The 14,134-nt window shown below is 57.9% G+C and overlaps 1 protein-coding gene across 1 annotated transcript in view; it reads left to right on the forward strand.

The window, feature by feature from the left end:
- PTK7 (protein tyrosine kinase 7 (inactive)) overlaps window positions 1-3,277 on the forward strand; it is an 87,654-nt gene extending 84,377 nt beyond the window's left edge. The window contains exons 16-20 of the mRNA XM_034764001.1: window positions 5-237; window positions 800-880; window positions 1,047-1,198; window positions 1,288-1,466; window positions 2,315-3,277. Of these exons, the coding sequence (XP_034619892.1) occupies window positions 5-237; window positions 800-880; window positions 1,047-1,198; window positions 1,288-1,466; window positions 2,315-2,475 (806 nt within the window). The 3' untranslated portion in view covers window positions 2,476-3,277. The remainder of the gene's footprint in view (window positions 1-4; window positions 238-799; window positions 881-1,046; window positions 1,199-1,287; window positions 1,467-2,314) is intronic.
- Window positions 3,278-14,134: the final 10,857 nt, after the last annotated feature.

The following is a 14,134-nucleotide window of genomic DNA, read 5'->3' on the forward strand; positions in this document are numbered from 1 at the left end:
CCAGGGAAGGGCGAGTTTGGAGAGGTCTTCCTGGCCAAGGCGAAAGGCCTGGAGGACAGCGAGAGCGAGGCGCTGGTGCTGGTGAAGAGCCTGCAGACGAGAGACGAGCAGCTGCAGCTGGACTTCCGGCGCGAGGCTGAGATGTTCGGCAAACTGAGCCACCCCAACGTGGGGCGGCTGCTGGGCCTGTGCCGGGAGGCAGAGCCGCACTACATGATCCTGGAGTACGTGGATCTGGTAAGGGAGGGGCCCTGCTGGCCGGGGGTGGGGCTGAGCGCAGGCCGGGGGATGCCGTGCGTGTGGGGAGAGAGAAGAGCAAGGCCCGCAGGCGCCTTAGGAGGGAGGTTGGGTTTGTGGCCAGGCCCTCCCCTCCCTCCTCTATCTAGAGGCCATTTTTCAGGGCTCCTCCCCTGGTTGGTCCAGGAGGGAGCGGAGACTCTGTGCGGGTCTGTCTGGGGCAGGGCACGTGGTTACTGGTCCCCTGACCCCGGGCTGGTGCCGAGCTGCCAGGCCTCCCCGGTCCCGGCTCTCCGAGTCCTAAGGCCCGGCTGGGGACCAGGGACCCCCGCGGAGCCCCGATCCGCCCTGGGGGCTCAGCTGCCCATTGCACAAGGGAGAGCAGAGCTGTGTAAGGGGGCGCTGGTCTAAAACCTGGGGTCTCTCCGGAGGCAGGGGTCTCTCCAGGGCCCCTCGCTGGAGCTCTCGCCTGCTGCCCAGAGGGCAGTGAGCGCATGCCTCTGGCAGACGCAGCCCCTTGCTGCCCTGAGCCGTGCTGACGTGGCGATTTCGGCCTTGCCAGGGGGACCTGAAGCAGTTCCTGAGGATCTCCAAGAGCAAAGATGAGACGCTCAAGCCTCAGCCCCTCAGCAACAAACACAAGGTAAGTGAGGGAGCATCGGTGACCCCTGGTGGGCTAAAAGGACCAATCTGCCCGGCTGAGGGCCCCGATCCTCCCCAGGATGGGCCCTGGAGCCTGCCCCCTCGGGTACCAGCCCCGGGCCGGGCCGCGCTGCGCTGTGCTGGCACTGATGTGTCTCTCGTGGCAGGTGTCTGTCTGCAGCCAGGTGGCCCTAGGGATGGAGCATCTCTCCAACAGCAGGTTTGTGCACAAGGACCTGGCCGCCCGGAACTGCCTGATCAGCGCCCAGAGGCAGGTCAAGGTGTCGGCCCTGAGCCTCAGCAAGGACGTGTATAACAGGTATGTCAGGCCAGACCCTGGCCGCCTGCCGCGGGCTCCCAGTACGGTGCTCTCCAGCCGGCCTGACCCCCCCCCGTCTCGCTGTGCAGTGAGTACTACCACTTCCGCCAAGCCTGGATCCCGCTGCGCTGGATGCCCCCGGAAGCGGTCCTGGAGGACGAGTTCTCCACCAAGTCAGACGTGTGGTCCTTCGGCGTCCTTATGTGGGAGGTCTTCACACACGGGGAGATGCCCCACGCCAAGCTGGCAGACGACGAGGTGCTAGCAGGTACGTGGGATGCTGCCCGCACCGGGGGTGGGCAGGGCTGGGCGGGTGGTTATGCTGAGCTGTTGCCTTCTCTCCCGCTCCTGAGAAGGCCGCTGGAGCAGCGGGTCCTGGCCAGTATCTGAGTCGGGCCCAGGGCTGGAAGGCCCCGCGGTGACCCCCGGCAATCCCTGTGCCCTCCCCAGACTGCTCAGTGCCTCGGCCCTGGCCGGCTTTCCCGGCTTCCTGCACGCAGGCAGGGCGAGCGCTGCAGGGGGCTGAGCGGTGTGGTGCTGTCACCTGGCCTGCCCCAGGGGTCTCCTCACCCCCTGCCCCACTCCCCCCCGGGCCTTTGGCCAATGCCCCGCCCTGCCCAGGGCTCCTGTCCCTGCCCCCACCCCCTGGACCTCTGCTGTCCCTGCAGGGGGCTGATGCCCACCCTGCCCAGAGCTCCTGTCCCTCCCCCGGGTCTCTCCTGTCCCTGTAGGGGGCTGACACCCGCCCTGCCCCAGGGATCCTGTCCCACCCCCGGGTCTCTCCCATCACTGCAGGGGGCTGACACCTGCCCTGCCCAGGGATCCTCTCCCTCCCCCGGTCTCTCCCGTCCCTGCAGGGGGCTGACGCCCGCCCTGCCCAGGGCTCCTGTCCCACCCCCGGGTCTCTCCCGTTCCTGCAGGGGGCTGACGCCCGCCCTGCCCCAGGGATCCTGTCCCACCCCCGGGTCTCTCCCGTTCCTGCAGGGGGCTGACGCCCGCCCTGCCCCAGGGATCCTGTCCCTCCCCTGGGTCTCTCCTGTCCCTGCAGGGGGCTGACGCCCGCCCTGCCCCACCCCAGGGCTCCTGTCCCTCACCCGGTCTCTGCTGTCCCTGCAGGTTTACAGGCGGGGAAGATGAAGCTGCCCCCCCCCGAGGGCTGCCCTTCCAAGCTCTACAAGCTGATGCAGCGCTGCTGGGCCCCCAGCCCCAAGGAACGCCCCTCCTTCAGCGAGCTCGCCACCGCGCTGGGCGACAGCCCGTCCGACAGCAGAGCCTGAGCGGGGAGCCGGCCCCTTGCTGGGGGGTGGGGGGAGCCGGGCTCCAGTGTCAGACTGGGACGAGTCGGAGCCCAGAGGGATCATGGGCTATCCCGGCTGGACTGGGTGCTGGGGGGCTCTCTCCCCGGCCTGCCGGCATGGTGTCTTCCAGGCCCTACCTCGGCTCCCCACGGTGCTCCAGCCAGCCATTGTGTGCAGCAGGGAACGCTGCGGGCCCTGGGCCACTTCCACAGCCCCGACCAGGGCTCCTCTGCTGTCCCAAGCCCCCGGCACCCAGCACAGCCAGGCCCCGTCCCAGGGGGGCTGGGCTCCGCGTCCCTCGGCGCTGGGAGCCTGGCAGGAAACCCCCGTTCGGCTGAGATGCGCTGTGCAATGCAGCCCTCCCCTCTCCCCCGCGCGCTCCTGCCAGCCTCTCCTTTGGGGCAGCCTGGCGCGGAGCTGGGGGCCGCGTCCCTGCCCGCTGTCAGGCGAGGGGAACCGTGCAGATCCTCTCCCGGAGTCGCCGAGGAACCTGGGTATTTATTCAGAGGTTCTGCTCCCCCGCCCCGTCCCGCCCATGGCCCTGCGCAGCGAGCCGAGCGGCAGGGACACCAAGTGCCTGGCATATGAAGGAGATTCTCACTCGCTTTCCTGACTATCCGATGCCTTCTTTTGTACGATTCCCCAGGGCGGCGCCCCTCTGCTCCCGGTGCGTCGCGCTGACCCCTCCCAGCCCAGAGCCCGGGCGTTGGTTTGGTTGCGCAGGGGCTGTGACAGCCAAGGTTTTTTACACGCTGCTCTCAATAAAGAATCCCTTTTTGTAGCTGCTGTTCTCAGCCTCCTTCCTCCCTGCAGAGGCTGGGCGGGTCCTGCCCCAGCTGTCGGCGCCGCCAGCTCTCCAGTGCCTCGCGCACCCGCCAGCCGTGGGGTGGGGCAAAGCAGCTCTGCTGGGCTCCGGGAGCTGGGCGAGGGGCACGCGCTGCTGCTGGGGTGGCCTCCCGCCCCACCTGGGAGCCGGGCATGGAGCTGGCTGGGAACCAGGGTGCTTTGCAGGACGCACAAGCCGAAAGCCCAGCAGGTGGGTTTGTCTTTTCCGGGGAATGTTTCAGGTTTGTTTTTTTGGTGAGAAGTGGAAAAACAAAAGATTTCCATCCCAGCTGGTGCTGCAGAGCCTCTGGGTGTTCCCAGTCCCCACCTGCAGCCCTCTCCACTGGCCAGCCCCAAACCTTGCCCCCCCTCGCCTTGCTCTGCACCCAGCGCCCCCTCGGTGCTGGAGATGCCCGCAGGGTGCCTGGCCATCCCTGCGGCAGGTGGCACTGTTCCCAACACCCCGGGCACGGGGGGAGCGAGGCAGTGTTGTGCCTGGGGGCCCGAGACCAGGCCTGTAGCACTAAGAGGAGAGGGGGCACCAGCCCCACGGGGACCTGCAAGGGGCTCCCCGCGCTCAGGCATAGAGGCTTTTCCCTGAGCGATGGCAGGGGTAATGCCCAGCTGCTGGGACATGGAGCGTCCAGGCTGGGCAATGCCCCCTCCCCAAGAGATGGGTCTGTGGCCTCTGCCATCTCCCTGCATGGGCCATTCTGCTACCAAGGCTCTGCGCTGCCTGTACCCCGCCCACCAGCCACAGAGCACCACAGGTCTGGTCCCGGTCGCTGTGCTCGGTACAAACCAGAGAGACTCCTAGACTTTAAGGCTAGCAGGGACTATCATGAACATCCAGTCTGAGCTGTAGATTGCAGGCCACAGAACCTCGCCCACCCCCTGCTGCCCCCTCAGAGGCAGGTGACTCTTCTCCCCCCCCCCCCCCCCCGCCCAACCGCCCGGGTCTCTGCCAGTCTGCCCTCGGGGAGGATTCCTTCCTGACCCCACCTACGGTGATCAGTTAGACCCTGAGCATGTGGGCAAAACCCACCAGCCAGCCACAGGAGAGAGAATTCTCTGTGGTAACTCAGAGCCCTCCCCTCACTGAGCCATCTCCGGCTGGGGGAGATGCTTGCTAACAGCAGTCGATGGGGCCGCATGCCATCGTAGGCAATGTCAGACCATCCCCTCCAGAGACTTTTCAAACTCAGTCCTGGCACCATCACTGCTCTCCTGGGAGCCTGTTCCAGAACTTCACCTTCGCCTCATTTCAAGCCTAAACTTGTTGATGGCCAGTTTATAGCCCTTTGTTCTTGTGTCCGCATTGGTGCTTAACTTAAATAACTCCTCTCCCTCCCTCCTGTTTATCCCTCTGATGTATTTATAGAGAGCAATCAGATCTCCCCTCAGCCTGCGTTTGGTTACAGTAAACAAGCCAAGCTCCTTAAGTCTCCCCTCATAAGGTTAGGTTTCCATTTCTCTGATCATCCTAGTCGCCCTTCTCTGCACCTGTTCCAGTCTGAATTCATCTTTCTTAAACCTGGGAGATCAGAATTGCACACAGTATTCCAGATGAGGTCTCACAGTGCCTTGTACAATGGCAATAACACTTCCCTGTCTCTACTGGAAATATTTTGCCTGATCCATCCTAGGATTACATTAGTCTTTTTCACAACCACATCACATTAGTGGCTCATAGTCATCCTGTGATGGCCCAATACACCGAGGTCTTTCTACTCCTCTGTCGCTTCCAACTGATACGTCCCCAGCTCACAGCAATAGTCTTGTTGTTAGTCCCTAAGTACTTGACCTTGTTCTTTGCACTATTACATTTCATCCCATTTCTATTAGTGCAGTTTTCAAAGTCCTCCAGATCTTCTTGTATGATATTCCGGTCCTCCTCCGTATTGCCCATACCTCCCAACTCTGTGTCCTCTGCACATTTTCTTAGCACACTCCCACTTTCTGTGCCAAGGTCACTAATGAAAATGTTAAATAAGATTGGTCCCAAGACAGGTCCCTGAGGCCGGTTGTATTAATTTACAGGGAATAGATGGGCCAAGGATGCTACATAAGCCAGTCGCTGTCCAGCACTGAACAGTGGTAAAGTCTGATCCTATTTCATCCCAGGGCCTGGTTGGAATTCAGCTGGAGCTGGTACAGGTGGGGATGTCACCTGAGTCCCTCTCTCTGACCTGGATCTCTCAAGATGGGGATGCCAAAGGCCTGGGTTTCCAGGACATGGTGGGGGTGGCAGCCATGGGTGAAGCTTGGGGAGGGGCCAGGGACCGGGGGCGAGCCAGGGCCGGTGGGCAGCTGGGAAGGACTGCAGAGCTTGGGCATGGGATGTTCAGGCAGTCGCCTTGCATACATTTTTTTCTACCCCCTTCCACGGCCAGACAGCCCAGCCTTAGCGACTGTGGTGTCTGCCCTCTCTCCCCTGGCCCATCCTGCAGTCCTCGCCATCTCCATGTGCTCTGTGCTGGTCTCTGCCAGTCTGCAGGCGGCTCCGGGCACCAGCACGGCCTGGCGGGCAGGGATGAGGAGGACGGGTGTTTGCCAGGGCCCCTGTGTGGCAGGCATGTTCGGCACTCGTTTCCATGGCAACAATATCACAGGATGCACCAGGAACTGAGATTAAAGCATAATTTTAGCACCTGCTAAAGTAACAAAATTCTGCCCCCTTCCCCCCACCTCCCGACTCTCAGCTGTTCCTGTAGGAACCAGAACTTCAAATTTCCGATAGTCGTCCTCCGAATCAGACCTAGAAAACCACGGGGCACGGGCTGGCTTGGGGGTGGGTGGGGGCAGGGAATGGGGCATTTCCTCTTTAGGGGGTGCTGGCTGCAGTCTGGCCCCAGGGGTGGAATCGCCTGGCTCAGGGAATGGGACATGGGGCCTTTCCTCTCTGGGGGGCACCAGCTCTGAGCCGGCCCCAAGGTGTGGGACCGGCTGATTGGGAGGATGGGCTGGGAATGGGGCAAGGGTCATTTCCCCTCTAGGGGGCGCTGGCTACAATCTGGTCCCAGGGCACTGAGTTCGGTTCTCTTGTTGGAAATCCCAAGCAAGGCTCCCTGGGGGGCAGGGCTGCCGGGGCAGGGCTCCCGGGGAGTACAGCCATTTCCAGCCCTCAGCAGTGACAGATCATCAGGCAGCTACTAATGGAAGCAAATGCACCAATCCAGCAAGAGCAGCTGACAGAGCAGATATGAACATGGGAAAGAACAGCCACGCTGGGTCAACCCAATGGTCCATCGATCAGTGTCCTGCCTCCAGTCCCAGGTGCTTCAAAGGGAATGAACAGAACAGGGCTATTATCAAGTGAGCCATCCCCTGTCGTCCAGTCCCGGCTTCTGGCAGTCAGAGGTTATGGGGCACCCAGAACGTGGGGCTGTAACCCTAACCATCCTGGCTAATAGCCACTGAGGGACCTATCCTCCAGGAACGTCTATAATTCTTTTTTGAACCCAGTTATACTTTTGGCCTTCACAACATCCCCAGGCAATGAGTTCCACAGGTTGACTGTGTTGTGTGAAAAAGTACTTTTGAAACCGGCTGTCTATTAATGTCATTGGGTGATCCCCTAGTTCTTGTGTTACGTGAAGGAAGAAATAACACTTCCTTATTCACTTGCTCCAAACCAGTCATGATTTTATAGACCTCTATCATATCCCCCCTTAGTCGTCTCTTTTCTAAACTGAACTGTTCCAGTCTTTTTCATCTCTCCTCAGACAGACGCTGTTCCATGCCCCTAAGTTTTTTTTGTTGCCCTTCTCTGCACGTTTCCAATTCTGATATATCTTCTTTGAGACAGAGCAACCAGAACTGCACACAGTATTCCAGGTGTGGGTGCATCATGGATTTATGCCGTGGCGTTCTGTTATTTTCTACTTTATTAGCTATTCTTTTCCTAACGGTTCCTCATATTCTGTTTGCTTTTTTGACTGCTACTGCAGCACATTGAGTGGATGTTTTCAGAGAACTATCCACAATGACTCCAAGATCTTTCTTGAGTGGTAACAGCTAATTTAGACCCATTGTTTTGTCTGGATAGTTGGATTATGTTCTCCAAGGTGAATTACTTTGCACTTAAAACATCTGCTGTTCTGTCACCCAGACGCTCCGTTTAGTGAGAGCCCTTTATAACGCTTTGCCTCAAATTGAAGCTACCACCAGCACCCGGAGCCCATCCACAGACAAACCCCGGCCGCCCAAGGCACCTAGGGTAGGAGAAAGAGCAGCAACTGCAGTCTCCCCCCCAACAGCCTGAGCTCGGAGCTGTGGCTAACTCCTGAGTTCGGAGCTGTCAAGGGTTCCACAGGGTCAGTAGAGAGACACCCAGGAGCTGTCAAACTCTTCCATGTGCTCCAGTATTTCCTGGTCGGCAAAGGCATGAGGGGCGCTAGGGAATGTGTAGAGGAGGTGAGCTACAGCCGGCTCGCCCTGCTTCAGCAATTAGCAACAGCCTTCGAGTCCCAACGTCCTTTAGGACATGCAATCTAAGAGCGTGTTTCCAGCCACCAGAGGTGGGTCACCACGCAGGCAGCTCTGCAGGACTTGGCCCACTCCCCAATCTGCAAGCCATCGAATGAAGCACGGGAATGCTGACCAGAAACCCAGCGTGCCTGGGGCTGGACTGCATCGATCTGCACTTCCTGGGCCAAGCACTGAGCCGAAAGGCCTGGCAAATCACTCGCAGAGCCTGAGTTAGGCACCTGGGCTCCCCAACCAATGAATGGGAACAAACACCTTAGACGGCAGTTCCCCGAAGCCAGCGTGCTGGGCAGGTAGCCGCCTCAGCTAGCCAATGGGAGATGGCAACCGGGGAGGTGGATGCTAAGCCCTCCCCCTCCCCCAGAGCTAGCTGCTCCAATCCAGGCTGCAGGGCAGTGCCGACCTCTGCTAGCGCTTGAGCCAGAGCAAGGGTGACCAGACAGCAAGTATGAAAAATCGGGACAGAGGGTGGGGGGTAATAGGTGCCCATATAAAAAAAAGCCCTAAATATCCGGACTGTCCCTATAAAAGTGGGAGATCTGGTTACCCTAGCCAGAGCCCCTCGCTCGGCGCCAGGCACCTGGGCCATTTTGCCAGGAGCCGGTGCAGCCCCTGTATGGCTGCAGTCTCAGGGGTTCATGCACTCCCTGGGGAGGCAGGAGACCCAGGTCTGACCCCCTCCTCCCCCGCCGCCCCTGCTCTGCCAGAAGGGGGAAGAGATTTGACCAGGGCTAGGAGGGGAGTGGAGAGGAGGCCATAAGTCTGTCCGTGAGGTAGATTTCTCCAGATCCCAGTCACAAGCTGGTCTGTTATCAGTTAGCTCCTCCGAAACTGCAAGATTCGCTCTTCAGCCTTAGCTCCGTGAAACTCTCCTATTGCTTCACCTTCTTTTGGTACTCTGGGTAAAAACATATTGTGTGTTTCATGTTTACATGGAGAACAGTTCTCCGCAAATCTCTGTAATACAATTTCAGAGTTAGCCAAACGATTAACCACATCAAGTGCTGCAGAGTCAGCTATGGGAAGTTACTGTCATCCTTTTTTCAGGCCCCGTCACTTTTCGATAGCGACTGGAGAACTGTTTACATTTTCTCCAGTTGTTTTCCAGAGTTTCAGCTCAGGTGGAGCTTTTACCTGCTCCACTTTCCCACTCAGACACTTTTCTTAGGCCATGGCTACGCGACACATTTTGCTGACGCAAGTTACATCGGCATAAAGCCATCCAAGTTAGTACATCGCTCATGCACATGCATACTTGTCTCCTTGTGTCAGCGCTGCGCGTACTCACCAGGAGAGCTTGTATTGATGTGCAGTGCAGTGCATCATGGGTAGGTATCCCAGCATGCAACCCACCCCGTCCAGTGCACTCTTATGGAACGTTTTGGCAATGCACGGTAGGGCAGAAATGAGTCGCGCAGGGGTGACTGGGAGCCAGGGGTCAACTTCCCAACTTCCCAGCATACAATTGTCTCCATCCCATAATGTCACCTATATCCATATTTTTCACACCTTTTAAAAAAAAATCACAGGAGCCCCTGTGGCCCTTCTCACTGTCTGCCATCTCCGACAGAAGCCTGGAGCTTCTCATGTGTCTTGCAAGCACAGGGGGTTAGATGACCCTGGCCATCCCTTCTATGAGTCTATGGCACACGACCCTCCAGTTTTTGGAGAGCTGCACAAAGAACCACATGAGTGGGGAATGTGACGATTCCTTGGAGGACAGATTGCTGTGGGACATAGCAAGAACCAAGGTAAGGTTGCTGGTGGCATTCATGGAGCAGCTGCAGATGGTGAAGCACTGCTTCTGGGCCTGAGAAACAAGCACTGATGGGTGGGATTGTACCATAATGTAGGTTTGGGATGATGAGCAGCGGCTGCAGAACTTTCGGATGCACAACCCCCTCCTTCCTGGATCTGTGCGCCGAGCTCACGCCAACCTTCCAGCACCGGGACACCAGCACGAGAGCTGCACTGACAGTGGAGAAGCAAGTGGTGAGTGCACTGTGGAATCTTGCAATGCCGGATTGCTGCTGGTCGGTGGGAAATCAGTTCGGAGTTGGAAAATCCACTGCAGGGTATCGTTGTCATGCAAGCGTGCAGGGCCATGAATCGTCTCCTGCTATGCAGGACTGTGACTCTCGGCAATGTACAGGACATAGTGGGTGGATTTGCAGCAGTGGGGTTCCCAAACTGCGGTGGAGCAATAGACAGCACACACATCCCTATTTTGGTACCAAGCCACCTTGCCACCGAGTGCATCAAGATAAAAAGCTACCTTTCTATGGTGGTGCAATTGTTGGTGATCACTGGGGATGCTTCACCCACATCAACGTGGGCTGGTCAGGGAAGGTGCATGACGCTCACATCTTTAAGAACACAGGACTTTTCAGAAAGCTGCAAGCAGGGACTTTCTTTCCCAATCAGCTGATTATCATTGGCGATGTACAAATGCCAATAGTGATTCCGAGGGACGCAGGCTACCCCTGGCTTATGAAGCCGTACACCCGCTACATTGACAGCACCACGGAAAGATTCAGCTACCAGCTCAGCGGTGCCGAATGACAACTGAATGTGCTTTTGGTAGATTGAAGGGAGGCTGGCGTGGTTTACTCACAAGACTGGATCTTAGTGAAAAAACATCCCAATGATTATAGCTGCCTGCTGTGTCCTGCATAATATCTGTGCAGCGAAGGGGAAAAGTTGCTGCTGGGGTGTAGGGGCTGTCTGATGAGTTTGAACGACCAGACCAAGAGCTATGAGAAGAGCTTAGAACAGGGCTATATGGCTCAGGAAGTCTTTGAAGGAGCACTTTACAAGTGAGCCACAGGAATGTGTTGGGGTGGACTGTGCTCTCTCGGGCCCTGCTGTTTTAGGGCTAGTAAGGAACTGTGTGGTGATTGCTAGACATGTAGGAATATAACAGTATCAATGCACCTATTAATTGTGTGGTGCTTATTGTACATTTATGATTATTACACTGTGTGTCACTGATCCTATGAGTTGTCATTGTTCAACAACAAGTAAAGGGGTGCTGTCAGTACCACGAGGTGCTCTGTAGCATATGTTGTGAAGTACTAAAGATTAATTATTCTCCAAACAATAGAATTTTGAATAACAAAACCAGTGCAAAGAAAAATCTGTGCAATTTAAAAGCAAATATATTAAAAACTTAGTAAAGTAATGGAACGGAACTTAACAAGGGGAAAGAACATTCATGTCAATTTTAGCTACACATACGGCAAGTGTGGCTTTCACGGGTCCCTGTATGGGAAGCGGTGGTTGTCCTGTGGAGCGGTAGGGGTAGGGATGCAGCCCCTGATGTCACATGGAACCTTGAGCGGGTGATGTAGGGAGGCACTAGACTGGCGTTCTCCATGGGCTGCCCAGGGAGGCGAGCCTGGGATTGTTGAACTTGTAGGTCCACAAGAGCCTGCAGCAGCTGTGTTTGCTGGCAGAGAAGCCCCATTACATCCTGGTGCATTTCCCCTCTCCTTTTTTTGCTAGGACGCCTGGGCCCATCTCCTGCCTGCTCTTTCCTTCTCCAGGCTGTCTGCTATGTTCACCCTCCAGACCCTGTGCTTGTGGTCCAATGCAGCACTGGCTTGCAGGATCTCATTGAACATATCAGCTGAGTCCTTCTTTCTCCTCCTTATCTGGCTCAGGGGTTCTGGGGGTGCAGAGGTGGAGACACTTAAGAACATAATGGCGGCGGCAGCAGCTGCTGCAGATAACACACAGAGGTACCATTGTCAGTACAGTCACAAGGGAAAGCGAAAGTTAAGATTCAGAACTCCCTTCCCTTGCTCCCCTAAAGTTTTAAACAAGACTTGTTTCGGAGCATCACTCACAGCCCCAGCCAGGGGGAGTGCGGCCTGCCGGAAATGAGGGAATTGCTCGGTTGCATGAATCTAGCGGTATAGAGCATTGACACTGAATACTGGCACTGTTTTCCACAGGCGGGGGTGGTTTTAGCTGATATTTCTCTCCGGAGAGTAACAAAGGCAGAGAGAGCCCAGGTGCTGCGGGTGTCCCATATGCTGCTAGCCCGTGTACCGCAATGGTGCAAGCCGAAGTGATCGCTGACTGACATGGGAAAGTGTCCTACCGCCGAGGAAGAAATAAGGCTGCCATCCCTGGAGACCTTTGGCAGAGGACTGCAGAGCGCCTCAAACCTCCATGAAAGTGTCATCGAGATGTCTCAGGAAGATTCAAGTGACATCCCTGTGCACATAAACAAACTGCTCTGCACGGTCCCCTGCCTAACTCTAGGGGGCAATGAAAAGCAGATAGCGACTCTAGCTCTCCTGGTCCTAACACGACCTCTCCCAACACGAGTAAATGAATGGAAAGGTGATAGCTGGGTCCTGCTAATGTCCCTGTGATGGGAAATACAATCACACACTTACCTGAAGTTCCTTCCGCTGCATTAGGCTCCACAGCTGGGACTGTGGTGGCTTCTCAGGCAAATCCTGGCTCCTGTCTTAGCTGTAGCCAGCCTCTCCCCTGTGGGGGTTGGAGTGTGGGAGGGGGCTCAGGGCGGGGGCAGAGGATTGGGGTGCAGGGGTGAGGGCTCCGGCTGGGGAAGTGGGCTCTGGGGTGGGGCCAGAGATGAGGGGTTTGGGGTGCAGGCTGCTCCAGGGCTATGGCAGGGAGCGAGGACTCCCCTCCCTCAGTTCTCTCTTCCCCACAGCAGCACCTGGACTGGGTGCCTCTCCCCTGGCCGCGTCAGGTCCAGGCTGGGTTGGGGCCGGGGGACAGGTGCCTCTTCCCTGGCTGTGGCAGGTCTGGGCCGGCCTGGGTCGGGGCGCCTCTCCCCCGGCTGTGGCCTATGATGATTTCTGCCACGCTGCCCTGCTGTTTCTCCCCAGGGAATAGAGCAGCATGGAGCGAGGGGACAGGTTGAGGCCCCGTCCTCTCCAGTGCCATGGGGTTTCCAACAGCCCTGCCCACTGTGCGCCTTGGCCCAACTCCACTGCAGTCAACGGGCCCTGGGCCAGGATCTCTGCTAGGCCGGGAGAACTGGCACCTACCCCACAGTCATGGTGAGGCCTCAGTGTATGGGGTTTCCCATCTAACTCCAGGCACACCCCCACACCTCCACTGGAAGGGCCAGCCCAAAGAGATGCTTGAGCTTCAGCTTGTGTCAGGCAGTGGAGCTCAGACCTTGTGGCATCCGCCCTTTCCCCTCTGTGGGGCGCTATAAAGGGCTTCCCTGGATGAGCAGTTCCAAGCAGCGCTGGGCTCCCCAGTGCAGTTTGTCTCCCCTGTGTTAGAGGGTTGGGTACCAGAGGAGGCCATTCCTACCCACCTCTCCTGCTGATCAGAAAGGGGATCCTCCCCCCTTTCCAAAGCTGCTCATGCCCTCTCTTGTGCATGGGGCGAGGGAAAGGGAGATTACAGTTTGCAGTGGGGGGGAAAGAACTAGCCTAGAGATTAGATTCATGCTCCAATAACCCCTCAGCCTCGGCTGGATGTTTAGCCAGGCCCTGGGGGCTGTTCTCTCTTTCTCCAGGCAGGGAGCTGTAGACTCAAGAGGAGATCTAGGGTGGATACAATGCGGGCTCTGGGCCAGGGTGAGCTGGCCCTTTAAGAGGGTGCTGGGGTCGCCATCCTGCCCAGGTGAAGGGGGAGTCCAGGGCTCCTGTGATGGGAGCATGTGACCAAGAACCAGCCCCCATGGGAGGTGTAAGGGACAGCCTGAGCTCAGGGCAGGAGGGCTGGGCGTGTTACCCTTGGCCCAGGGGCCTGCCTTAGCTCCCAGGCCCAGGGGCCCGGGAATGGGAGCCAGCAAATAAGTCTGGCGGGGACAGGGGAAGAGAGAGAGAGTGTGTGTGTGTGTGTCTGGGTGAGTGTGATGGTGCTCAGCCAGCCTCCCTCCGCAAACAGGAGTGTGGGTGCGGTGATTCCCTCTGATGTTGTTGGGGTGGCAGCAGCAGGGTCTGAGGCTGGAGGTAAGACCCTGTTACAAGCTCAAACTAGGGAGTCAGACAGGGCCTCGGCCTCTGAGAGGTACAGGGTGGCTGCCTGCAGAACAGGCCCAGGAGTGTCTCCCCCCCCCCATTGAACTCTCCTGGCCTCTCTTGAGAAGCAGCACCTCTGTTGCCATCTCTCTTGTCTCTACCCTGTTCTCTGTGGCCCACCCCCAGGGCGAGGGCTGGCTTGTTCCCCTTCCTCTGGTCTCTGTACCCTCTGCATTCCCAGCCCTTGTCCCTACAGCGTGGGTGAGTTATCCCTCTCCTGCTCCTACGTATGCAGGCTCTCCCCTCCTGCTGGGGCCCCTAGCATAGGTTCTGTTGTGGAGCTTCCCATCCGCTAGCACCTCTCC

Source organism: Trachemys scripta, chromosome 3, assembly GCF_013100865.1.
Source record: "Trachemys scripta elegans isolate TJP31775 chromosome 3, CAS_Tse_1.0, whole genome shotgun sequence".
Taxonomy (NCBI): Eukaryota; Metazoa; Chordata; order Testudines; family Emydidae; genus Trachemys; species Trachemys scripta.